Raw genomic sequence first — 27,623 nt, 5'->3', positions numbered from 1 at the left:
TAAAATTGAAAGATGATCCTGTTTATTAGTACCAGGACTATATTTTACCAGTGTATTTTTAAATACAGAACCTCAGCCACACTAGTTAACTAAATGTTTATTTTCAAACTAGCAGGTACAAGACCCAGTTAAAGTTCTCAAAAATTCCTGCAGTGAATTTGTCTGAAAGAGACATTTAGAAATAGTATACAGTTTGGTCAGATGGACTGACATACTATATCACTTGCCACTGATTAAAAGCAATCATGCAACTTTAGGAAGCAAGAAGAATAAGTTCCATTCCTCTCCCCCTTCCCCCCCCGTGGTATACCCCATCACAGGACTTTTTATGAATGTTTGGAACAAATATGGACAGATTCTTTCATATCTGCAAACTTTCCTCATACATGGTATTTTAACCAGCTGCTCCACTGTTGTAGCCTAAATACTACAGAAGACAGCAAGTAAAACTATCTGCCAAAAGAATAATTTTTCTCTATTACCTAAATACCTTTAAGACAAGGAAAACCCTATTTCCTACATTTCCTTCTTAATAAGTGAAGTTGAGCTTTCAACTGTTTTACCACTCTGTCTTTGGTATTCTGCAACTTTCCCAAATCTGTCCTGAAACCAGCCGTGGCACAACACCGTAGCCATGTCAGGCCAGGTCAGTCCAAGGCAGCAATACCTTTCTCAGTATGATGTGTGATTATAAAAATCATATAAGAGACAAGAATAGTTCTAGATGTTTTAATCGTATTCATAAATGCAACTTCCCTAAGCTGCATTAATGTGCAACATACTGCTTTCAGTAGTGCCAATTAAGCCACAGATGTTGAAAGATTTGTAAAATACGTAGCTACCTCCTTCCCCCATAAGAGAGTTCGCTTTCTTATTTTTACTCAAATCTCTTTGCATTACCTACCAGTGACTACCTCCCTTTCCACCTGTGACTGCAGAAACTAGCGGCTTCCTACTGTAAACCACAGCAATCACATGGGGCAAGGAAAGAGGAGAGGAGAAAAACCCCACAGATCCTCTCTTAATAAACTAGCCTGGAACGTATTTTAGTTGTTACCATCTACAGACTACCCACTGTTAGAGATAGTTAACTAAGCTTTGTTTTATCGCCAGCTTCCTTCATAAGCAGCAACAGTCTTCAGCGCCATAAAAAGCTCATATGATCATAAAACAATTCTGAACTGCAAAATAAAAATGCATGTAAAGTGAATTAATACTGCTGTCAAGGGAGCAGCGTCTGTGGAGCTTTGTGGTACAATCGGCCTCAAAATCACTCTCAGTTGTTTCCTTTTTCTTTGGGGGGGGCAGACTTTATTGGGGGAGGGGAAGGGAGACAAAGAAGTACACAAAGTACACATTTTGAGGAGGGGTTTTTCCCTTAAGGAAAATCAATCCAAGAGACTGGGGAAGAGTTAGTGTGTAAAGTGCAGCTAAAAGGAGATCTTTAAGGGACATGGTACATATAACAGATGGAACGCACGTCCAGTACAGCCACAATGAGACCCAGCAGCAGCTGACGGAATGAGTAAAATAACACAAAGTTTACTCAAACAGTATTCCCATTTAATTTATTAGAAGATGTAATTTGTACATTTTGTTGCTAAAGCATAGATTTCCAGAGTCCACTTACGTTGTATCCACAGTGACATATTGAACAGACTCCAACAAGCGAGACAGACTTAAAGAAATATCAGCCAAGAGGTTTCTTTAAAATTAAACATTTTAGGACAAGTTTTGCATGTTTTAATAATTCCTCCATACTCTATATACCAAATTATTTTTATGCTGACTTGCCAGTTAATTTGGAAGCTCACTTTTATCAGAAGCTGTCTTCATTTCCCGAGCAGATACAATCGAGGAAGGTCCTCCATTTAGCATAAATGAAAGTCGTGCACCTTTTCTGGGGGAAGAGCACCTTTTAGAGCTTGCATGACATAAAACAAAAAAAAAAAACCCAACTTTTTGAAAGCTGTAAGTTAGGAGGGCAAGAGCAGCCGCTACTGCTTACAGATACAGTGCACCGTAGACAATTGAGAGGTTGTTTGTTTGGGTTTTGGTTTTTTTTTTTTTAAACACTAGATTCTTATAATGGGTAAGTATAGCTGTCAAAGCCTTGATAGGAATCCTAGCCATTTTTCCTGCTACTGCTTCTGCACACAGACTTGTGCCTCTGCTTGATCCAGCTCGCTACAGCTTTATATTTTATATCCTTCTCCAACATCTGGATTCCCTCTGTCTCAGTCAGCCATGTTTCTGGCCAATTTCCTTCAAATCTGTATTAGCACATCTTCCAAAAGACTTAATAAACCCAACACACTTCTGCAGGGCAGATTATGTCATCCTGTAACTAATCAAAACACAAGAAATAAAAAATTGAAAAGAAAGAAAGAAAAAATAAAATACACCTGCATGGTGAAAATGAAACTGAGCCGTCACGCTATTACTCCCTTCCTTCCCCCCCACATGTATAGCAAGCAGGAATAGCAAGTAGTACCTCATCCATTTAGCTCATCAGTATTTTCCTGCTAGAAGGATCTTCAGTACTACTCTGTAAAACACCTAGGAATACTTTTGACAGTTGAAAAAAATTAAGTTTATTTTACACCCATTAACGTGATCATAAACCAAAGGCTACTCTCTCCATCTCCCCAATACAGATATCCTCCATGGCAGGCTTGTCATTTTTTGCTTTATAATGGAGTCATTTTATTGTATGCAAGAAGCCTCGGGCATTTTGTGCAGCCCATTACTCTGCTGCCCACATTCAGATAGCTAATCTGCTATCAGCCAGAAGCTTGATAGACAAAAGGAAAAGGCAGGAAAACAGCACACATGGTTGCGCATGTGCACACACACTTCAGCTACAAAGTGTTTCGACAGTAGACCCAAGAACCAACAAGGCACACATTTGATTGCAGTCCTACTTAATGCTTCTGTGGTTGAAGGAAGACATAGGAGTTCTTTAAAGGTAGATAGGCTGGGGAAACATTTAAAAAAAAAAACTTAATTAGGATGTCTATTAAGATACATTAAAGCACAAGCCTGGAAGGCTTTACTTAGTAAGTGAGCATCTTGGAACTTGAAAAGTCACAAACTTCTTTCTATTCTGATGATTTGCTGTACAAGACCTTCAAAATGCTTAAAAAACATTGGCAAAGTTAGAAAGATGAAATAAGGGCTAAATATAAGCAATTGTAAACTATTAGAACAAGATATTTGGCAAGTTTTCAATTTCAACACTTCTGTTTTCTTACCTGCTCAGAAAAGAATTCAGATTTTTTTTTTTTAGTTGTATATTCTCTCCTATATCCCAAACTATTGTGACACCATACATATGCAAAATCAAATGCAGTGAAATGATTTGCATATCATACTGCATAACAAAGACCTTTTAATTTATTTTTTTTTTAAAGAGGTTGGGGTAATTAAATCGAGGCGGCTTGTCACTTCATACCTAAATAAAGAAAATGCCGATATTTGCTTGAGTTCTTAACTACTTTACTTATTTTGTTTCTGAAGGAAAGCATTTCAGCAGAGTTACAGGCAGTACTGGCAAAAATATTTTCTGAGCATCAGATCTACAGGCAACAGTTTGCATCAAACACCTTCTAAGAATTTCTGTCAGGATCATAAACCTCTGTTGTGTGTCATGATTTTTATTCAGCGAAGTTTATTTGTACCCTTGGCAACTGGAAAGCTAAAATTGTCCCTCTTGTGTGAACTGGCTTAGCTCACAGAAACAGAAAGTCTGCCACTAGTTTTAGTCACTCACATGCTGAGGTACAAGCCTGGCTCATCCTTTAAAGAAGTCCCTCTCCATCATGTAACTACCACATCAGCTATGCACGCTGATCCCTTAAGGCATGATTAATCACGTGGTGAAATACAAGGAACTATGGCATGTTATACTGCATTATGTGTCACTGGAACTATTTCCCTTTTCCTATGCTACAACTACCAATTCAATTTTGCTTCTCATTTCTGTTTAAGTTATTATTCCACTTTTGTGCAGGAAGAGTCTCCCAGCATTTTGACTGCAATACAGAACTGATTCTATCTTACTTCCACTATTTGTTGTAAGACATATTTAGGGTTTCGGGAATACAGTATGTCAGTCCATTTAAAATCTGGAAAAAGTACAAAGTAAGCCTTACCATGAAGAGCAGAAGTTGTCAGAATAGCCTTTTCCATAGAATCAGTCTCTCTGGTTTTAGTATCATTACAACACTGTTATGAATGACAGTGGTCTACCCTGTGTTACTGCAGGGAGCATTCAAGCCAGTCTAATAGATCAAATTATTGGATATAATAACCATACATATGCATAACTACAAAACAAATTCCTATTGTAAATGCAAATTCACTCTCAACACTCAGTAGCTAGAATGTATCAAAACAGGTTGTTATAACAAGTCACCCAACAATCTGCTCCTATCTAAAGTTTAAAGTTGACAAGAACAGTGTTTTCTTGTTGCCTTTGAGTCACGAAGTTCTGAAATCCCCCATGAGTCTTGTCCTGCAGGACGAGTACTTCTCTCCTCCTGTGGCCATCTGCAGCACCTCCTCAACAGCAGCACCATCCCTGGCAGTCTTCTGCAACCTTATCTTTCTCTCCCACATGTACAAGGTAAGAGGGGAAAAAAATACTATGTTTGCATATGTAATTATGGTGTAGCTCAGCAGTGAGCAAAAAAATTACTGGAAGTTGAGAACAGATATGCCCGACGACCACACCTTAGTTTTTCAAATGAAAACGATTTGCAAGGAAGGGGAAGGGACAGCAGCAGGGAAGGAAGCCAGTCATTACAGCTCCAAATCTGCTTCAAAGTCCTTATTCACCACCTCATGCTCTTTGCGGGGCCAACTGTACCTAGGTCCTTCCTGTGAACAATAACGTAAGAATGAATCCAGTAGTATTTAACTAGTTCTATTTCACTTGAATTTACTGAATAGATGTACCATGAATACTAGGAAAAAAAGGAAGGGCTATGGAAGGACATAAATAAAACAGGACAGAAGAATAAACAGGTAACAGATTCTGAATATTACCTCCTTTTCCAGTCTAGAACTTTACATGACTTACAGTAGATAGCATACAGGAACTTAAGAAAAAGAATAACATGGACTAGAAGGCGGACAAAAGGAAAATCTGATGCATACCTGAAAGGACACAAGGCAGAAATTCCTCAAAGCATTGAGAAAAACTGTTTAAATACAAGTGTATTTAGGAAAAAGGGACAAGTCATCTCCCTTATGTTTTTGGGCATTAAGAAAAATGATGTTAGACTGGGGGAAGGGGAAAGTGTTAGGAAAACAAACAAAAACTCAACCTGCTTCTTTAGGTCAAATCTATCAGTTTAGCAAAAAGCAACCTAATTCCTGTACCTAAGGTCTGATTTTTCCGTTCTTTAGTTTGCACTTTTTCAGATGGAATAGATTTCCCCAGGCCTTTTTCAATCATGCCACATTTGTGATGTTTTGTAATTTCATTTTGCTTTCTCCCATATACACTCTGTGGACAGACGTCTCTACAAAATGGAACAGAAAACTGCCCTCAGTGTCTGTCAGTTGTCTGTCAGACAGAATTTGAAGAGGGATGTTTGCTGAAATAATGAAAACATTTCATATCACAATAACTGAAGGTGCTCCCTAGCGTCACTGGCCCAAGCAGTGTTTGATCCTAACGAGGATAGGCACACTAGTTCATAGGTAAAAATACTCTCTCTACCACATCAGACTCTTTTAACCCCTTTATTTCAAGTGTCATCCATGAATGTCACTCTCAGGATCATGGTGAAAGGCCAGCTTTATAATCCATTTATCTCCAGCGCTCTTGCCAGCTCCTCCAATGTTCCTGATCTAATCCTTGACTTGTGGGAAGCTAAAAAATAGAAGAGCTTGCAGAAAGACAGAGGATATCTGCATCAAATCCAAAAACATATTTAAAAGAAGTGCACAACAGACAGTTAAGGAAGAGTTGTTTCTTTTCCTTCTGATACACTCCAATATCATATGGAATTCTTAGCACTTAAAGAAGTAATTTTACATGTCCTTTCACTCAAGAAGGACTGCTGGTCATACTCAGAGATCCTAATTAGAGAGGATGGAATGTCATCTCAGTACAGGATAGAATTTATCTTTTTTACTCTCTCTCCTCAGTCATAATTGAGCCGCCTAACACATCCGGAAGAATACATTCATCATAAGACATGTTCATTTGCTTCACATAGATCTCCAAAAATAGGATAGGTGGAACACATTGAAGGCAGAGCAATGAGGGAGATGCTATGAAACAGAAAGCAAACGTGTAAGGGAAGCAACAAAGGATGCTAGTTTTCAGGTTTTAACCTTTGGGTGACAGCAGTTGTTAACCAAACTGCGTTGCAACAACAGGGGTAAAGTCCTCACATCAAGGAGATTGTGACAGCTGGGAATGACAGCTGAAAAGGAGAGAACTGAAACAGGCTGCTTTCAAACAGTATGGACTTCTCGAAGATGAGAAAGCATATTTTTAGTTAACTTCTGTTGCTCTGAAAAAACATGTTAAAATAAAAGATACAGTTACATTACAGTAATGGCATCAGAAACAAGCACAGAGTGAGGCGGAGTAAAAAAGCCTCCTTTCTTCCCAATCTGGAGTTCCTCTGGAGACAAATGCACAAGTCTAAAGAACCCTGGTTAATATGTTCAGCACTAACCAACTGCAACGTTTGAATCAATGCCCAGCTGCTCCACACGTAAAGATACAGACTTAACAAATTTCTTCTTTCTGCTCTACCACCACCTATCCTCCTAACGTGAATGTAAGCTGTCGGGTGCTCACACAAGGAATCAGATGTACAGGCCCAGAGAAGAGAAGACTCAGGACATATATTTTTACTGCCTGAAAGGTGCTTACATACTGTGGTGATGGGGGTAGTATTTTTCTCAGGAGTACTGAAATAGATTTAGAAAGCTATGCTGCATTTAACTGTAGTCAGTATTTTATCCGTCAAATCTCACTCTTCTTGACTGGGCTTCCCATTTTCCTCGACTGCCACACAGGAATTCTACTTATCCATGCAAGAAGGGGACAAATAGATTATTAAACAAACAAACTGAGGCTCAACACAAAAGAAAAACTAAAAATAACCCTAGTCCTTCTTTAAAAGAGGAGGGCAAGCAAAGATTAAAAGGCTACAATTGTGAACAGTTTTTAAAAAATATCACTTCTGTTACTCTTTCCAGTAACTTAAAAATAAGACACTAGGAATTAGACAGCCAGAAAAGCAAACCAAGACTGTGACAAATACCTGTGCACTTAATAATTACATCAAGAAATTGACTCGATCAGAATATCAGAGGCAATGGCTTAGTGAGATTTAAAAAAAAAAAAAAAAAGCAAACCTTGCCAATGTAACCTGGAAGCAGAAAGCATTACAGAAAACTACACACACAAAACTCCCTACAGAATCCCCCAACAATTCCAGTGTTTCAAGGTATCAGCTAGTCAGAGGTTAAAGCTATTTCCCACTGTGATCTTCTCATGCAGCCAACCAGGGACCAGATTCATCGCCCCCTGCAAGGCCACCAAGGTGCTTCAGAAATAAGGTATCAGACCTTCAGTGACAAGCAGACTGCTCTCTTCCCTACTCCATCCTCCCTCCTTCCCACACACGCTCTTTGCCTCGCCCATGCACCCCTGCCCACTCATACATACACCCCTCTGCTCTCCACAGCGTGCTTCAGGGTTCTCTGGGTTTGGGTTGGGGTTTTTTTTTTTGTTTAATTGGTTTTTTGTTTGTTTGTTTTTTGGTTTAAGTTATTAAAGATTTCAAACAGCATTTCCCTCAACAAGAAAAAGAGTCCCTATCATAACTGATCTATCACACTGTCTCGTGACTAGAGCTAACCACACGTCTTCACTAATGAAGATACCAGACTGCTCTCCACACCCGCCCTTGCCTCTCGCTGCCCAGGCCCCCAGGCAGGAGCAGCACCCACCTGCACCCGTAGCCACTTCCCGCGTGGCTCTGCCTCAGCAGCAGCAGCAGCCCCCCCGTGACAAACAGGGACAGTGGTAAAACCTAGATTGGGCACGTGTTTGTCCTGATCAAGCAGACTTCCCAGGCCTGACATTTATTTATGCATTTCTGGGGAATTTTTGTTTTAAGGAGGGCTTACGCTTTTTTTATTTACCTAGCAATCATTTTCAAATATTAGAAAGACCAGCCACATGCCGAGACTCTTCTTTAGTCATTACTGTCCCAACAAAACCAACATCTGATTAAATCATCTCTGCCCATACGTTAACCTCTAAGAAAAGAGTCTTCTAAACACCCTACACATCGGAGCAGGGATGTTGATGTTAACAGTGTAGGTCTTAAGCCGATTCCCTCCTGTTGTGTTTTACTTTTGTCTACCTACACATCATTGAACTTAAATTTTGGGAATACAAAAAACACTGGAAGACAAAATTCTACTTCTCTGGCACATCATTGCATCAACATGGACTCTGCAGACAGGAAACATCACCAGTGAAGATACTATCTTAATACAATCTAAAAATGACGAAAGAGAAAATTGAGTTTTGCATATGGCCACTTGTTTGCTGAAAGTACAAGTATTTCAAGACAATAAACATGAAAGAGTTTAAATACTTAAACTGAAAGGAATAGTAACTGCTAAATGATAAATCTGTTCTTTCTCTTTAAGGCTCCAGATCAAGCCAGATGCAAGGGTAGTCCCAAGGATTAAAAATGGATTGAGACTCAGTCTTGCTATGGACTTCCTGTGTGACCTTGGGTAAGTCACTTGAGAATTTAGTTCTCAAAAATAACAGGCCTATTATAGCTGCCAGAATGAAGCACCAAAGTTTCTGAGACCACAGATGCAAGCCAGGTCCTGCTTACTTGCCCATAATGGTGAAGATCCTACCTGGTGAGCCCGTTTGAAAAACGTAGATAAGTATGACCAGAACTTCAGGAGTATTGATGTTAAACACCTGAAAGTTCATCTGGAACTGTACTTTGAAAATTGGTACGAAAGCCTACATAAAAACAGAATTATTTCCGTTTTTCAAGCTCTTGTTCTGTGTTTTTGTGTGAAACCTATCACGAGCAGAATCTTTATATTCTCCAGAGACGCAGTATGTACTGTTAAATATTGGATTTACAGTCAACGAAGCACACCATATTCTAATCAGCTTGCAATATCAATTAGTTAGAGTTTTTGAAATTACTACAAACAGCTAATGAGTTGAAAGCAATGAGCTTATATTTTTGATAAATAATGACATAATTTAGAAGCAGGGATTCTTAAGAGCCATTTGGCTAGATACTGTCATTCCTGCAGTTTCCCTGCAATAGAGAGCAGTTGCTCAAAAACCAGTTAAAAAACAAACAAGGCAAAAACCCACAACCTAAGCTTCACAGAAGTTGGTTCTATTTCTTTAACATAGTAATAGAGTCCCGTGCATGTTAAAAATGTCTGCCATCCCTCACTGGCATTTTAAACCCTATTAAAACAGATGTTTCCACATGAAGAAAGGCACTGCACTGATATTTTACTTTAGTTTACTCCAGCCTCTACCCCCCACCGTACAACTTCTGTAAGAAGAAGTGCCAGGTTAATACCACTGCCTGACTCCCAGTGGGGAAGGAGGCAGAGGACAGCTGTGGGACCCCTTCCCCCGGCACTGCCGACAGAGGGGCTCACCTACGGAGAGCAAGGGCCTAACTGTAGTCAGTAATGCTGCTGTTAACGGGACCTGTAATAAAGCCCAAAGTCAACAGAAATCCCTCCCTATTGAGTCTATCTGATATAACAGAAAGCGTTCAACAGAAGATTTGGGCTGAGTTCACACAAGTGAAATCCTCAGACTTTTAACTCAAAAATTTAATCTGAATGACTTCTATGATAGGGAAGCGCATGTCAGAGGGAAAGTTTCATCTACTTGCTACTTTCCATCAACTGTTTCAGCAGCATGTTTACCAGAGTCCTATAAGCAAGGAAAACTGTTTCAGGTAACTAATCACCTTAAAAAACCCTGCCTCAGGTAGCTAATTACCTGAAAATACCCTGCTTCACAACTGTTAAAATCACAAGCACTGATTACTGAGAGGAAAATGAAGAGATGACATTTTTAAGTGTATTCCCATTATATTTCAGTAGTTAACATTAAAACAGAAGTATTACTTGTTTATAGGAGAGCAGATTTCCCTGGACTCAAACAGTTAATTCAGTTGTCCATGTAGACCTGTTCACTGTGCTTGGAATTTTAACTTGGGCTACATTCCTCAATTCCCAAATTGCAAATTTAAATTAATGCTGGAGTGAAAACATGATACCTAGCGAAAAAGAAAGGGAGGGGAGCAAGAGAAGAAAGGCACGACAAGGAATGTTGTATCCCAAGCGTCACTAACACCTGACATCCTGCCAGTAGCTAACACCTTGGAGCTAACAGAAATATGCCATGCTTTTGCCTTATTCAAAGGCATTTATGATCTTCTTACAGTCCTTAGCTTTGTAACAAGACTTCATATTAAATGATTATCTAATAAAAAGAGAGGAAATCCAACTGTAAAGCAACTGAAATAGCACTCTAACAAGTCAATCTACATAACCTTTTAGTAATGAACCCACTGTTACCAGGGGGTAAAAAAAAAAAAAAAAAGCCTGCCTCATACCCTCTCCTCGCATATACCTGACAGCATGCAGAATTCACTCAGTTTCATATATTCTTCTTTCTGCTATTAAATATGCATCTGAAGACCTGAGGGCATACTTACATTATTTTCAGAACATCACTATAGAAGGTTGATATCTTTTTAACCCTACTAAGGGAAGTTTTAAATATTTTTTTTTTTTTTTACTTGTCTCACAGCATTGCTGAAGAACAAGATGTGTTACTTTTAGTTTTGCTGTTTAATAGAAATTAAGACAATCCTATAATATATATATAAGAGATGCTACGAAAGCAACTAATCCTGATCCTGCAAGCCAACTCAGAATAAGAAAACCTTCGCTGATACTGAATCTATTTAAAGTCTACACAGGATTCACATAGTGTGGCAATGAAGATGACTGGCAAAAATCACATCCCTCTCTTCTCCTCCCCATTTCTCTATCAAAACGGGGGGAGAAGGGGAAAAGGCAGATAGGAAGAGAGACTCCCAACCAGCGCTATGTTCCTGCTTTATCAGAATGGTGCTATCATCCCAACACTTCGCTAACTCCTTTGCTGTAGCAGACATTTTTGGGTACTGGCCAGAAGTAAGGACAATGACACAGGATAGTTTTCCTCAGGTACGAAGTGCCACATTTTCTTTTAAGTGGAGGCTTTAATGGCAGCACCAATCTGCTCTTTTGCTGATCTCCTGTAGGAGCCAATAAACAAGGTAGAAAAGGAACCAGTTCTAGAGTTAAGAAGATAAAACTGTCTTTCCAGCTACAGTTAATGCATCAGGATGGCAGCCGTAAGTTCTGGCTCCCAAACATGGGGGGGAGGACGGGGGACGAGACAGACAAGGAACAAAAGTTTACAGTACAAGAATAGCTGTGTTAAGTTTATCAACAGATAAACAGAAGGAAAGTTTACAGTGTAACAACTCGATGCCATAGCCCATTATTATTAACTGGTATAGTGGATGTCAAGTGCAATCTCTCTGTAATAATCTCTCATTCTGTGAGAAAGCGGGGGGGAAAAAGGTAACTGGAACAGGATAAAATTGATTTAGTGTATACGATGAATAAGCCAGTTGCTGAAGCATCTCCTGTACGCTGATCTCTCATTAACAGAAGATATCTGCCTATAAGAGCAAAGTGCATTTACAAATTTAGAAGAAAAGTAAGTCTCATACCTATTTATTTTAAAGGTTAAAGGGTTAACGTTTTTCTAGCCATTTTCTTTAGTAAACATTTGCAAGTCAAACATAAATCCGCTGCTGAGAAATCTCTATTATCCAGAATCTATTATCTAACCGATCCTGATGCTTCAACGCACAGTGACTTAAGTTGGTTTCAATTCCTCAAAAAAAGGAACCAAAACCAGCCTGAAACAACACATACTACAATCCTACCTTGCAGAACTAGTTGATAAAGACTCAGAGGCTTTTTGTAATAAAGCAGGTGCAGTGATGAGGTCCAAAAGTGATGAAGATGAAAGATACCTGGAATGATACCACGTCTTATACACCTTTTGTATTCTGCGAGTGATACATGCTGCAGACAAAACGTTTTGTGCTAAACAGCCTCAAATCTGGTTTTCTAATATTAAGCACAAAGGAAAAACACTGACAGCAAGCGTGGTAAATAAATCCCTCCCTTGAGAACGAAAGCAGCAGACAGGAGGGGGCTGACACGCATGCAGGAAAAAACTAAACACCATCTTTTTTTCTACCTGCACAAGTTGCCATTTGCTGCAGCGATCAAGAACCTCTCTCCCCCGTTGATTTCAAAAGCTAGGTTTTCAGAAAATTTCTCTCTCAAGTCATCTGTTGATATGCTCTAAGAGTACGATATTCATATCACTGGATCTTTAAGAGAAAAATCCATTTTCTTTCCTGTTCAGGTAAACATGTTTACAGCTCCTGCAGACGCTGGGTGGTTCAGACCCACATGTCACACACATGTCGTCAGCAACAAGAAAAGCCCCTTTCTCTGATCATCAACATTTTTAATAAGGTAAAGAGAAAAGCACTTCCCAAACTTACCTTTAGCACAACCAAATCATGGGCTAAATATAAATATTTACACTAGAAGAAGGAATTAATAACAGAAGCGTGCAAGCACAAATGCTTGCTAGAAAACGCACACAGCAAAACCAAGAAAACCCTCCTAAGTTCAAAGCAATCAAATCAACTCGTTAGCCCCTGGAAAGGCCGTTATTTATCACCACGTTACGCCCGAAACAGTCGGGATCAGAGCGGAGAAGCACCGATCGTGACTCTGATCTATTTCGGAGACCGTTCACCGCGTATGAAAACATCTCGGATCGCAGGCGAGAGCCTTCCTAGCTGTGACCCTGCACAGGAAATGCCACATAAAACCTAAAATTGCCAAGGAAGGTTACAAAATCTCCTGCTTTACATCCTATTGCGAAGAGTCGCTACGAGAACCCAACTACTTCTCCATTTTCCAGAAAATAAGTACAGAGTGGGTGTTACGAGCGTTTATTCCCCCCGCCGTGTACCTTCCAAATGCATCTTAAAGTAACACACGTACCAAAGGGGAAAAAAGAAAAAAGAAAAAAAAAAAAAAAACAAAAAACAAACCACCAACCCCACAGCAGCCCTTAAGTCTGAAATGTAAATGTAATTCCTTATATAGACTGCAGCAGTTGGTCACACACGCAGGGAGAGCGGAGCGGGGGCCCCCGGCCAAACCGTTACCACCCATTATTATACAAACAGGTACCTCCGAAGCCAGCGGGAAGGGAAGAAACTTCGCCGCCCGCCCCCGCCGCCCGGGAGCAGCCCTCCCTTCCCCGCCGCGACCCGGGGCGGGCGGGCAGCGCGGCCGCGGGGCGCCGCCGGGGACCGACTCTCGGCGGGGAGGAGGCGGCGAGAGCGGCGAATGCGGCGAGCGGGGGCGCCGGCCCCCTCCCGCCGGCCCGGGGCGGCCGCGCCGCGCTGCCCCCGCGCGAATCGCTGCCCGCTGCGGCGACGGTGCCTCCCCCGCCGCCGGGCTCCCCGGCGGTGCCCCCCTCGCCCGCCCCCCGGTGACGGCTGCCGTGTGTCCCCCCCCGCCGCCGCCCCCCGAAAGGCGAACGCCAGCCCGCCCCGCGGCGCCGGCCGGGAGCGAGGAGCCGGCCCGCTGCCGGGCGAGCGAGGGGAACTCCGGCGGCCGGCGGAGAGGCGCTCCCGGGCGGGCGGCGGGGCGATCCCGCCCGCGGGGCCGGGGCAAGGGGGGGGGGGGGGGGGAAGGCGGGCGGGGAGGCCCCGCTCCGCCGGGGCGCGCAGGTAACAAGTTTCGGAGTTGGGGCTGCCGAGGCCGGGCGGGCGGCGGAGGCTGCCCCGGCGCTCCCCGCGGGGCTCCGGCGTCCCCGCCCGGGCCGGAGGGCGGCGGCGCGGCCGGGGGGCCCCCCGAGCCCGCTCCCCGCAGCGGCGGCGGGGCGGTCGCGGGGCGTGTGGGGGAAGGCAGCGTGTAACGGTCCCGGACAGGCGGCGGAGTGCGGAGGCACCGCTAGGCGGAGGAGGGAGGCAGGCGGCGCGGCGAGGGAGGCACCAGGTAGCGGATATAACGGTGCGGAGGGAGCCGGGCTCCCGGCGAGGAGCGGCGGGGGAATTACTTTCGCGCCCGCCCGACCTCCCCCCTCCGCGCTCGGGACGGCTCTGCCCGGCCCCCGCCCCGGCCCCGCCGCCGCCCCGGCGCGGCCGGGCCGCTGCCCCGCGGGCTGACTGACCGTTATTGCGCCTCGGGTTCGCCTGCTTCCTGCGCTTACACCTGGGGCCATCCGCCATGATCCTCTCGCTTGTGTCTAAATGCTCCAGTCACCTCCTCCCCCGCCCTCCCCCCTCCCTCCCCTCCCCTCCCCCCCGGACCTGGTTTACGACACTGGGTGGTTTTACTTTTACATCACCTTCCTACACCTAGTGCTCGGCCGGAACCTTGTTGCTAGGGGAGACGGGTGCTTTACGGCAGGACGTTTGAACGGCGGCGGGGGAAAAGTTGCGGCCGCAGGTACCGGCGGCGGCGGCCGCGGCCGGGGGGGGTTCGCGGGGCGGCCGCGGCGCCGGCCGGGGACCCCCGACCCGCCGGGGGTGCGCGTCCGTCCCCCCCCCCCGGCCCTCCGCCGGCGGCAGCAGGGGGGATCCCGGCGGGGCGGGGCGGGCCGAGGGGGCGGGAGCCCCGGGGGGGGCGGAGGAGGGCGGTGGGCGCCGGCCCCCGGGTCGGCGGAGGGGGATCCCGGGCGGCGGAGGGGGATCCCCGCCGTCGGCGCGGGAGTTCCGCCCGCCCCGCGTCGCCGCGCCGAGGGGCCGGCCCGCCGGCCGCCTCCCGCCCCGCTGCCAGGTGCCCGCCGCCCTGCGGCCTGCTCGGCGCCAGCCGCCGGCAGCCGCCCCAGGTACAGCGGGGGCGGGCGGGGCTGCGCCGGTGCCGGCCCCGCTTCCCCTCGCCCCCGCGCCGGGCACCTGCCTCCGGCGTGGGAGCAGCGGTGGGGCGGTCACCGCCGCGGGGTCCTCCCGTCCCCCGCCTCCGCTGCCTGAGCCCCGCCGGTTCCCCCACCGTAACCCGGCCGGGGAAGGAGGCGGGCGGGGAGGGCAGCGCAGCGGTGCTAGCAGGGGCTGGTTCACATCGTGACGGGGATCCTGCGTTACAGGTCTAATGAAGAAGCAAACAGCCGGACGAGAGCGGTGCTGTTCCCACCGTGCGTGAAATCTGTCATTCCTGGGCTTTCCTTAATCGTACTTCCCGCTTTTACGAAGAGGAGAAGAGGTATAAAATTCTATGCCCTAAAAAATAAAAAGGGAAGGGAGCGACTTTTCACGGATCGTTAATAAACAACCTCGTTTGGGCTTAATAAACATATTTAATGTATTATGAATTAAAACATTACCATCAAACACTCGTACTATTTACTTACTCTTGCTTTTCACTTCAGGCAATAAAATAATTTAGTAAGTTTCCATTTGTTTCTAGGTTTTATTTCCTTTTTTTTTTTTTTTTTTTTTTTTCCCCTTTATCCTGTGATGATTCTGTAGAATTTATAGTTCTGTGCTTCTGGGGAATTCTTTTATCCAAACAAATTAAATTTCAGTGAAAGTGTTTCTGTTAATGGGATACTTTTAATGCATAATTACTACTGAATTTGAGGCCTTTAGCTATTCTACATTGTCTCCACATGCTATATGTTCACACGCTGAGCCTCATCTCATGGAAGCAGCATAACTTGTCTCTAGAAAATGAGCTATTGAACACTGGCAGTTTGTGGAAGTACCTTGCATGTGAAGCTTCCCCAGAAGTCAGTACAATCAGAAATGCTTAGAAAAGAGGTATAGGGCTAAAATGGATGCAGAGTTAGGTAAAGATCTAGAGGGTTTTTTCCAAAATAATTGTACTCTCAGAAATGTACATGAGTCGTGGATTTGCGTGCTGACATGAAAACAGTCATTGCCCTTCTTTACAGGTACAAATCATTTATCTAATATCTGTCAATAAATTGGTAAATTTAGGTGTAGTGTTTTTACATATATATCTTTACCCAGTGTGATTTGGCTGCTGACTTCAACAATTTAATGAGGATCTACCTGAAGAGTTGTTAAAGGGTAACAAATCAAACAGTACAAAGTGTTTGATGGACTGATAGAAGTCATTTAAAAGCATTAGATTGGGCATTAGCTGGGAGCACTGAACCCCAAATACAAGGCTGGCTAAGAACCACAACATGAATCCAACTACAAGATAAAAATGAAACTTGTCAGCAAAATTTTGAGTGAGTGAATTGCAAAGATTAAGGCAGATTCTCGGTTTTGTCCTGCTTTAATAGTTTAACATTCTTGCTCATCAGGTTTTTGTACAGAAGATACCTGTGGCTGTGAAACTGATTGCAAACGAGGGCTTAAGGTGTTTTGGAATTCTTGGATGTTTTTATCATTCTGTGGATGAATTTAACCAAAATATCATGCACAGGTTTCATGCTAAGCTTTCAGTTCCTTAAAATTTGTCATGTTTTAGAAGGCAGTTGCAAAAATAAAAATAATAACACATCTGTAAATATATTTATAGATTTGTAACAATATTGCCCTGCGTGCACACACAAAATTTCAGGCCCCTCTTTAAGTGGCTTTCAAGTAGCTTGTTTTCACTGAGTTTTGTCACTTTTCACCTCTGGATAAGAATTCTTGTCTCTTCATTTTGAGCATTTCGTGTTTCCTAACAGAATGAGGAGAGAAACAGTCCCCTGGTGTTTGTTACTGCTCCTTTTCAAATAGCCATAGTGTCTGTTTGAGCATTAGTCTCTTGAGATTTCCAAGCAGCTAGGAGAAACTGGTGACACCTCCTGCTACCCATTAGTTTCTGAAGAGCAGAACTGAAACTGGCAGGAGTGTTGCTAGCTCTACACTGCTATAGTTTTGATAAATGAGAAGGGAAAACCAAAGCAACCTTTTTATATGTTATCTTTGATACCAAGGAGGTCTAGAAACTAAAAAAGCAGAGGATAGTGTTTTGCATCAAGTTATTGATTACCCCAATCACCATTCATTGTGGAAAGCGTCTCATTCACAGCTTGTAAATAGATATGTGGATGGGTTGGTTTTTTGGGGTTTTGTTTTTCAAACTGTGATATATTTAATCCAAGTAACTGGGCACTAAACATCTTTGTTTGCAAAGTTCCCATTATTTACTGTGCTAAAAAGCATCACAATTAAGGATGCAGCCATTGTCAAAGTGTTTTGACCTAATACATTCTTCTAATCCTGGATGCAAACCCACTAGTTAAAAGTCCTGCTATCTTTGTAGTGTTCTGCAATATATGAGCACATTGTATATGTAATTGAAACTGGTTTGTGCTGCAAGAATGAAAAATCCTGTTTTTCTTTATGGTGCACAGGTTTCAATCTGACTTTTCAGTCAAGGATGCAGGAATTAATCAATGTACCCATTTGCAAAATCTCAGCAAAGCAGTATATTTTCTGCATCCTCCTAAATGTGGCAGGCTTGAGAATATGGTTCTCTAAAGGAGGAATTCTAAGTTGGTGGTCATCCATAACAATTAGTTTGTCTCTAGTGACATAATGTGTGGGGGAATTCAGGCAACCTAAATAGGCATAATGTAGTTGAAATGTCAGACTGCATAGCTGCTGTACTTCACCTTTTTTGAAATGTATTTCCATTGCCCGAAGACAGGAATTAAAATACTTCCAATAGTCACACTGGAGTATGGATGCTCGAAAACCAGCTAATGATTATTACAGACAGTTTTTGCCATTTTAAAAATAGTCATGTATGTTGTGTTATGGTTTATGATCTCTTGAGTATGTATTATTAAATAAAAGCAATTGGTCCTTTGTTTGTATGCCTACTCCTTATTCATGTTTATGAAATGAAGTTCCACATCTTGTCTTGAGTATTCTAGATTTAATGGTGTTCATTCAGTTGAATGAATTTAGAATTACAGTGGAAAATGACTCAGTGAATTGTTTCTTGTTTCATTTCTGGTTTGTGGAGATTCTTTTTTCTTTTTTTTCTGATTTCCATTAGTTAAACTTTATTTTCACTTCCATGTGTTTTCTTGGAATGTCAGTTCCTAAAATTAACTTTTCAATTGATGATTTTTTTCTTTTTTGGAAATACGCTTTTGCTCCTCTATAGAAATTGTAGTTGAAAGATTTACTAGGAGAACAATGACCCAGAAATACACAGCTTGACTGCAGCTAGCTGAGGAACTAATCTTGAATAAAATGTGGATTTTAGAGATATCAACATACGGTTTTAGTACCCTTCCAGATGGTCTTTCCATTTCTATTTTTGCTTCCAAGTGAATCTAATAAGTTTTGAAGGTGTACCCTGGGATGTTGTACAGTCTCAAAAAATGGTAAAGCCACTTGAAATCTGCACATTCACTTAGACCGGAGTTTGTAAATATTTATCAAGAGAAATTACCCTTTTTTCACTTTCCTCAACTTCTAATTTTTTTTCTGTTTCTGTACTTTACCATTAATTTATTGTTCATTTAAAGCTTGAAGCTGTGATTCCTAATAAATTGTCATGTCTTGCACGACGCGAGAAGCCTGTACCTGCTTGAAAGATTTAAGCATAAGGACGTAAACTGTCATAAAACATCAGTGTGTACACAGCTATATGTAGCTATAATAACTTGCATATATGCAATTGACTTTTCAAAAATCTTCCTTGTTAAGAAAAACTATTTGTGAAGATCACAAAGGCCTTCAAAACCATTTTGTTTCTCTTGTTCTCCTTTTTCCCTACTTGTTGCATATTGTTTTTCTCTTGAAAGCAATTAACCTGTGCTGATACCTATGTCAGGTTGGCATGCTGTATAAAATAAATGTACGAAAACATAACCAAGACCTACTATTCCATTCTTATGCTAATTTTAACTTTAGATGTGATCTCTGTTTCGGAGCCTTCACACAAGCAAGGAATGATTTTAGAAAAGGAAAAAATTTGAAAAGGTCATTCTATGTTCTTCATCCAAAAGGCAAATCTTGCGTGTTCAAAATGGAATTGGAATGCAAATTTGGGTACAAGCGTTGGATTGTGAACAGTTGTGATTTTTTGTTTGTTTTCAAAGTATGTGGAACTTCAGTTGAGAATGTCTACTTTAATACTTTATTTTCTACTACTAGATGCAGTAGCAAAATACCATATCAAAATATTATTTTTTGTTTGAAATTACACCTGAACTTGTGACTGATCAAATTACAGTTGTAGTGCAGTTAGATTACCCGGTTTTATTACTAGCACATTTTCCATTCATCTTTGTTTAAGATGACTCTGCACGAGTGTCCTTATCCATTCTATTACCTAATTAAATACTAATGTATTGTGAATATTTTCCCATATGGTTCATGTTTGTTTCCTTCTGTAACTTACACACTGTTTCTGATTTAGTTCTACTCCCCAGCCCTCTTGCTGTTTGCTGCCTCCCAGTTTTGTGCGATTGCTCATTTGGCTCTTATTTGGAGTTATTCTCTTTATTATGATATCTGTACAGCTGGTTCACTCCGCTCTTTAAATCCCAACTTGAAACTGATTTCTTGATTATTTCATTGCATATTCTTCTCATTTATATTTGGGTTTTTTAGTTGCTGGAACACATTCTAATGTTCGATGTTGTTCATTTGTTCTCTCTCATTTGTCTTTTGTTTTTTTTCTCACTGCAAAGTGCATAATGCTTCTGCAGGAAATGTTTGTTAATACATAAAGGAAAGCTGTTGTTTTGGAGCTTGCAGTGTGTATTCTGAATATGCAGAATTAACATAAAGAAAACCAGAAAAAAAGAATATGAGAGTCTAGCAAACAAACAAACAATTACAATTAAAAGTCTAATTTTGCTTAAGAGACCTCAGCAAATCGTCAGTCAATGCCATAAGGAGAAACACAGATACTGTAATGGTTATTTTCTGAGATGTGAACTGAAGCTTTGTGTACTCAGCATAGTTGCTCTGACTCTCCTGTTTGGCAAGGTAAGGGTCTGTCTGGTAGATACAAGCATATGGTATTAAAATGGACAACAGTATGTTTGAAACTCAGATGCACAGACCAACTGCATTGGCACTATAGAGCTGTGCAAAATCTAGTGTAATTATATCTGAGTTTAGTTTACTGGAGCAGGGAACAGCAGTTCAGCGCAAGAATGATCAGGTGTTGATAAAGAATTGGAAAGGGATTATGATTCTCATGTAAGGCTATGCATATAGGAGTTTTTGGTTGCAAGATCAAACAAGGAAAGCCTAGTTTGGATCCATCCAAACAATAAACTTTTATTTTTTCCTTTGTGGAAATAAAAGCCTGAAAAGATTTTATGTGGGATCAAATAGAAAATGGCTTTTTTACCCAAGTATTAAAAGCTTGGATTAGAGCAATTGTTACAAGCAGAGCAGGTGGTCCAGGGCTTTCCATGAACCCTATGATTTCAAAATTCCCTTTCTTAGGTTCCCTCTTCTTACTGGGGAGGTTTGAACAGAGATATCTATGGTGGGCAGTACCCTAAATCACTGGGCTTTGAATATTCTGAAGAACTCTCATTTTCTCTTATTGATGCTGACTAACTGTGTAAGTACTGGGAGAAGGATGAGAGCTCCTGTGTCATCTTAAGAAAAGTACTTTGAAATACTCTCTACTCCTTTCACCACTTAGATTAATGTTCTGGCTGTTAGGTTATAATCTTTCTCTAGTTCAATGACTATTTTGAGAATTTTGTGGGAACAAAAAATGTTCATCAGTACAGATGAAGACCACCTGAATTGTCTTTAGGAAGGTGAATTGGCATCATTGGTGAATGATGACGATTCAGATTTCTTTGAGGAGAGGATAGAATCGAACCTTGGTTTTTAATATTCTGGAGGAACTCAGTGACTACTGAGATTTCATATTAAAGATGGATTACACCCAACATTTCATGCACACAGGGCATATTCTGAATAGCTCAAATCAGTTTCTGCAGAGCAGCCACGTAGAGAAAAGTCATGCTTGAAGATCTGCAGGTGGTTAGGTAGAGTGAAGAGCTAGGCAGCTGTAGGGATGACCAGAAGCAGATCTTCACGTGAGAATTTAACTGAAAAATCCTGAGTAGCTAGGATTAGCTAGAAGCTGAAAGCGGTAATGGAGAGCTTTGTTTGGATTTAGATGCCTGCAGGATCTTGTCTGACCACTGTTTTGCAAATACAAAGGCTATCTGGAGTAATAAAAATTGATGTGTTTTTATTTCTGTTTAAAAGATTCACTACCTATTTCAGTAGCTGTTGGTAGGCATTCATGGAAGCAGTTGATTTCTTGCAGGCGATGACTAATTGATGTTTAGTAAGCACAGTAGGTGATCATGCGTGGGACTTAGCTGCCTTATGCAGAGTTTTACTTCTGAGCTAGTCCCTCCAGACTGCCTTTGTAGTTAGTGGGGATCTAGTCAGTAGAGCCTGGTATACTTCACAGGCATCTAAAGTTAAGTGAGATGAATCCCTCCCCATCTCTTACTCTTGACATCAGTGCAGTCACTGAGATATGTTTTCCTGTCATGAGGTTGTTGGGGTTTATGGAGATGACTTAATCTCTCTGCTGTAATTTTTACTCCCTGTTTTGTAGGGTGAAAAGTCTTAGAATTTGTTGCCTCACCTGCAACTAGTGTCTTTTTTGCCGAGTATCTTCAGACACTGTTCCCTGATAAGGCCATACCAGCTCTGCGGATTTTTGCATAATGTACCATATATCACACAACACCAAAGGCAACAAAAGCATTTGTTATGGCATGGAAAAAAATTGTTGTGTTTTTTTTAAAACATTTGTAATCCAGCCAAATGTTTATAAAACATGTGGGCAGTCTTAGCATAGAGAGGATAACTGTGAAAACCTTATTCTGCAAAGATGTATAATTCAAAAGCTCAAAGTTTGTTCCGGCAGCCAGGTGTGCTTATATTTGGATTCATCATTGCAGCATCTTGAAGAACAGGACAGAAGAAATTTGCTTAATTGTTATTAATAATAGTACTTTGGTGCCATGCCATTTATTCTAAATAACGTCAAGAACTTTGTGGGATTCATTGCTAATTTTAGGTATAAGATTAATTTGCAAAATGGAAAAGCTTCTCACTACAATAGCATTCTTCACCACGAAACCAAGACTATACTTACTTGCATGCTTCACCTTAGACTGCTTTATCTTTAGTTGGTTATTGCTTCATAAAGACTGCTCTGCTCCTAAATAGTATTTATAGGTTCTGTGATGTTTTTATCTTAACATTGTTGCTTGCTTAAATGTTTATTCCAGAAGGTCTGAAAAATTATGTTTGCAACTACTGTTAATTTCCCCTATGAAAGGTAGCTTATGCACAACTATTTTTCAGAGTCTATTTCAAGACATTTTAACTACAGTGTAGTCTTAATCTGACCAGTCTAAATCACAGTCACATTTTCTCTTGAATGGTAATGCGCTACATTAGTTTCACAGCCTCTGAAACTGCATTTTAAGGACATATGCACTGCTTGGGTGTCCATTCTCCTCAAACTGATGCATACTGATATGAATCCTAAGCAAAGAGTTTTGGTACTGTTTTTCCAGCCTGTTTTTCCTGCGTATAGAGATGGATAACATTTTCTGTTGACTTGGTCAAGACTGAAGGAAAAAAAGCAGACAGGCAGACAGACCTGTCCATTGCTGTGACTACCTAGACTGAAAAGCCAAACTCAGCAAACAGGCCATTCTTCATGCATAGAAGAAAATACTAGACGGAGTATCCAGCCAGCCAGGGATCACCAAATGTACCAGAGCAAAACCCATGGCTAAACTGAAACAGAAATATTTTATGTAAATTCATTCTTTTTCTTGCTTGCTACTCGATGCTGTGTCTCATGTCCTACTGCATGAGAGCTCAGGGTGCCTTTCTTCACTAGCTTTTCTTACCTTTCAGAATATTAAAAAATATGCAAAACAATTTTAGATAACATTTATGGTGTATATCTGTTACTACGTTGCATCTGTTTGTATACACACACACATGCTTAAAGCTATTTGTAAAGATTAGGAAGGTCACAAAGTCATGGGCTTGGCCTAGATGTGTGATCCCTTGGTTATACCCGCATCCGCCTGCCCCATCCCTCCCCAAGAGATTACTACCACCACAGCCGAGGCTGCCATTCAAATCCCCATGTATTAGCAAACTGAAAACAGCGGTGGTTCAAATGAAAAGTGCTATGCTGGACCAGCAGCTGCAAATTCAGTCTTTCTCCCATTTATTTGAAGTGGCTGAAGAGGTTACAATTTCCAGTTGTATGATCAATGCTGTTTTCAGCTGCTCCAGCTATATCCAGCATGGATGGCAACATTACGGAATGAAAATATTAATGCTTCCCTTTTCAGTCATAGAGTTTTAATTTTTATCCCATATTATGTCAGCTACATTGCCCCATCTCTTCCTGCACCTTGAGAAGATGTGTCGCTCGGCAATGTATTAGTATATCTTTCCTCCTTGTTCAAAATAGTTCCCAAATCCTAATCATGCAGGTTATGCAAACCCCACTCTGAAGACAATTTTGGAATTTCCATGGAAGACAGTTCTAGGCAGATGCTTATGTTTGATTTTGACTTATATGACATGCAATATATGGAAGGTCATACATCATGTCAGACATGTTTCATTCATCATCAAATGCTTTGAGAAACGAGCCAAAATCACAACGTGGGAAATTCCTTAATCAAGAAGAGTGTTTGAGGATTCATTTGGACTTTCTTGTTCCAACAGCATCTACTATAACGATAACTGCCAGCTATGGGTATACATCTCTGCAGGAGAGTGGCAGGAGGAGTAGGTAACAGAAAAGCTCCAACTACTTTTTATTCCATTTTCCTGGTGGGAAAAGATTCAGATTTCTCCAAACCTTTTGTTCTTCCCCATCAGAATCTCAACAAACTCATCAGGAAGCCCTTTCTTCCTCAATTAAAATAATGTCAAAACCACTTAATTTCCCTTTTGCAGTCCTACTTGGATCTAAATCTGCATTTGACATTTCATGGTACGCTCAGTTCGAACAGATGTAGGCTCTGTGGCCTTACAATTAGGTACTATGTTAAGTGATATCTAATTTTAGGAGATGCCATATGGCTTTCCCTGTATTTTCCTAGATAGCTTACGAAAGGTAAGCATGCTGTTTCATTACAGAGATCCACCACTTCCTGAAGTCAGGGGAAGGCTCATGCTTCCTCAAGAGGATCCTGTGCTCCTTCGACCGCAATCCATCACCAGACGATGTAGAGCCCTTCCTACCTCCTAGTTACAGAGATGATCTCAAAAAGAGAACATAGGGATTAGTTAATATCAGGACATTGATCTGGAGCCTGAGAATATAAGTTTCAGGATGATGATGTAGCAGTCATTTTTCTATCTATCTTTCCCATTAGAAGATGCCATTTGATTGTAGGGGCTAGTAATCTCCAATTTTGAAGTTGCTATTCATTTCAGCATAAGAGACCTCTCTTCTGTTATCTGACCATCTGGGATCCTTTTATAAGAAAAACATCATTCCAGTATTAGAAAGAATATTTCAGCTTGACATATTTAATCAGAACATATTGAAGCAAGATGCAAAGCAGTAACAGATGAAAGCTAAACTCCTCCGTTAGATGCTAAGTGAGTATAACCTTCCTGTCTAAAGAGAGTCAAAGAGTTTAAGAAATTACCGGCTTAGTGTTATGCAGAAAATAATAAGGAGCAGTCATTTCATAATAATAATGACATAAAGTTAATTATAATAATAACACACACAAAGATTAAGACATGTTGATTATGACATATGTTAAGACATCTTAGGGGTTAAGATATACGTTGAAGAGAGTGTCAGGTTTGTCTCTGTGCCTCTCCCATTAGGGATTAGATCCCATTCCACAAGGCTAAAGGTAATCTCCTTGTTATCATTTTCCATTATGAAATTTTCGGTGCTGCTCTGTCAAGCTCTAACCACGTGTTTCCTAAACAGAGTCCATCTGACCAGTTGTCAGCTGCTCTGCTTGCTGGCGGCGCATCCGTCACTCGGAGCGTGTTCCCTCCTCCCCTGCCAGCGCTGCTTATCCAACTGTTCCCGGAGTGGGAATCTACAGAAGGCACTTAAAGAAGAGACAGACGAGGCTGTTCCCCGGAAAGCAGCGCTCTTTGAGATGAACACAAGGAGATTTTTGGCCGGTGCCTCACCACGTTCTGCTGAGTCAAGTCAGCATTAAGTGAATACAAATTCTCCCTTGGGAGTCCTAATTACAGCTGAGGATCTGAGGAGGTTATGGAAGGAAGCGGGAGGGCTGGAGTGCTTTCATAGCCTCTTCTTTTGAATATCCCGAAAAAATGCAATGACCCATGGCACCGAGAACTGCAATTGCAGGCCATACCCAGCTTCACCCCTATTGATTTCATCTGCAGGACTCCTATTGGAGAAGGATTTTTGGGGTGACCGATGAATCAGTAGCAAGTCCCTACAGAGCTGTCTGTAGCGGGCATTGCTGTAAGACTTGCCAGCATCAGTGCTGTATCTTTTGCACACACAGCTGCCGGTGCTTAGTGTCCGTTTCTCCTTGCTTAAATTGATGTACATGGCATCTGAATATTTTGTCAGTGTATTTAGTATTCTGTAACAATTTATATCATTATAAGAATGCTTCAATGCAACTTGTTGAGAGTAATCAGCCTGTAGTTCATCTAAAGGCAGTAAAAAGCAAAAAGCAGTTACAGTCCTTTCTTGGAGTGACACAGCTGAAATACATCCATTGCTCAAAACTTAACGGTAGGCAATATTGTCTGGAGTCGGCTGTGCAGATGGAAGGTGTGATGGGTGGAAGTGGGTGTCACTGGCATACAGCCTGCAAAGCTGCGCATGAAAAGGCAGAGAGAAGCAACAAGAGGAGAAGTAAAAATGTGCTTTGGGGAGAAAGTCCAGCAAAAGAACTTTTTTGGCAAAGTGCTGGCTAAAAACAGGCTTGAAATGGCAAGCAAAGAAACTACCTCCTAGTGTTTAATTCCTGCTTGGTTAGAGGATCCATAAACCAGAGGTTTCTGAACACTCTTCTGATTTGCATTTGGCAGCCAACAGCTTCAAGAGCGGGTCAGGGCACGGAGGGGTTTAGCTCAGCCCCGGCCTGCTGCTCCCTGCCTGGCTCTGCTCCAGCCCTCTGCCACCCCTCCCTGCAGCCTGGGGAAAGCACCCATTAGCGCCCTGTTCAGCACAACAGAGAAGCAAGATCAGGTTGGAAGACCTCCTAAAGCATCAGCCGGTAATTAAGGATCCTCACTTAGGAAGAGCCTTGAGGCAGGATGATGACCTACGTCTGGGAAGAAGAGGTTGGGCTTTAAGTCAGTGTCAGTAGCTTGAGCACTCCTGGGTTGGGTTTTGTTTGGGTTTGGTTTTTTGGGGTTTGGAGGGGTTTTTTGTTTTGGTTTTTGGGGTTTTTGTGTTTTGTTTTCTCTCTCATTTTAAATATCCTTACTTTATATTCCTAAGTGTTTTAGAATGAAGTGCTCCAAAATAGTGAAGCACAGATAAAGAACAAGAGAATTTCCAAATATTTGAACTAGTGATCATCCCCAGAATTTTGAGTACGAATTTTTTTTGATACACAGTGTTACAAAAAAATAACAAAGCTACCTGTAGTGGGACATCAGGGAGACCTCCCAGAAAATTCTCTGAAAATGAGCAGTGTCTTGAATCTATCGAAGTGAAAGTCCAATGGAGTACGATCTTCATTTTCTGGCACACACTGCCTTGCTTTCAGCCATTTTTTACACTCGTTTTTGTCCATCCACTTTCAGATGTAACTAATCTCCCCTGAGTGGTGATTCCAGCATTGCTGCAGAAACCGTCCCACTGCACATTCCCTAATAAAAAATACTCTGCAACAGGTTATATTTAACAAGAAAAAGAGGAATAGAAAGTGGTACATCTGCACAATGAATATAATATAGCATTGACTTGGAATTTCCTGACTTCAGCAGTCCCTCCAAAATAATAATGCATTAATAGATTTACACTTAGCTTTCTGCTTTTAAAAGGAAAATATTTGAAAGCAAAAGTCTTTTCATCTTCCAAGTTCTTCTGGCTCTGTGTGTGAGATAGTGGAAATAACACAGGACTGTGTAACCACAGCAAACAAGTGGGGTGGGAATTCTGTAGCTGCTCGGCTGGCCTGAAGCAGAGCGGTAGTGAAGGAGCAGCCTGGATTTTGGATTTAATAGGTGGAACTTTTTTCCCCCTAAACTCCATTCATTTCTATGGATGAAAATAAAATTACTCTGTTGTAGGCAGAACTGGTGGTGACCTATAATTAAGGATGTGTGACATTTCCATTATAAGAGGCAGGTTTTAGTTGGCTCTAATTTCAGCTGTTGGTCAGTCTAAATTTTAACTGATTAGGCAGGAGTTTCCTTTTCTGGATCTGACTTGTTCGAGAGGGATGCAGCAGAGAAAGAATGAGAAGTTCAGCAAATTGT

The 27,623-nt window shown here is 41.8% G+C and overlaps 1 protein-coding gene and 1 long non-coding RNA gene across 5 annotated transcripts in view; one reads left to right on the top strand and one right to left on the bottom strand.

The window, feature by feature from the left end:
- The window catches only part of ZEB1 (zinc finger E-box binding homeobox 1), a 127,995-nt gene extending 113,521 nt beyond the window's left edge, over nucleotides 1-14,474 (bottom strand). Inside the window, exon 1 of one of the 3 annotated variants that reach the window (XM_082304937.1) lies at nucleotides 14,384-14,474. In XM_082304937.1, the coding sequence (XP_082161063.1) occupies nucleotides 14,384-14,441 (58 nt within the window). In that variant the 5' untranslated portion in view covers nucleotides 14,442-14,474. Of the gene's footprint in view, nucleotides 1-12,379; nucleotides 13,135-13,395; nucleotides 13,498-14,383 lie in introns of those variants that run through there. The other 2 variants (XM_082304939.1, XM_082304938.1) reach the window with 2 other exon arrangements.
- LOC309587091 lies at nucleotides 13,966-27,328 on the top strand. 2 transcript variants are annotated; one of them, XR_014227494.1, is made up of 3 exons: nucleotides 13,966-14,208; nucleotides 15,299-15,414; nucleotides 25,129-27,328. It is a non-coding gene; the product is annotated as an uncharacterized lncRNA (long non-coding RNA). The 2 variants fall into 2 exon arrangements; XR_014227495.1 differs by lacking the exon at nucleotides 13,966-14,208 and adding an exon at nucleotides 14,580-14,661.
- The last annotated feature ends 295 nt before the right edge of the window (nucleotides 27,329-27,623 follow it).

This window comes from Platalea leucorodia (assembly GCF_965183815.1).
Source record: "Platalea leucorodia genome assembly, chromosome: 1".
Lineage (NCBI taxonomy): Eukaryota > Metazoa > Chordata > Aves > Pelecaniformes > Threskiornithidae > Platalea > Platalea leucorodia.
Note: the sequence above shows the minus strand (reverse complement) of the source record. Positions and strands in the feature narration are given on the sequence as shown.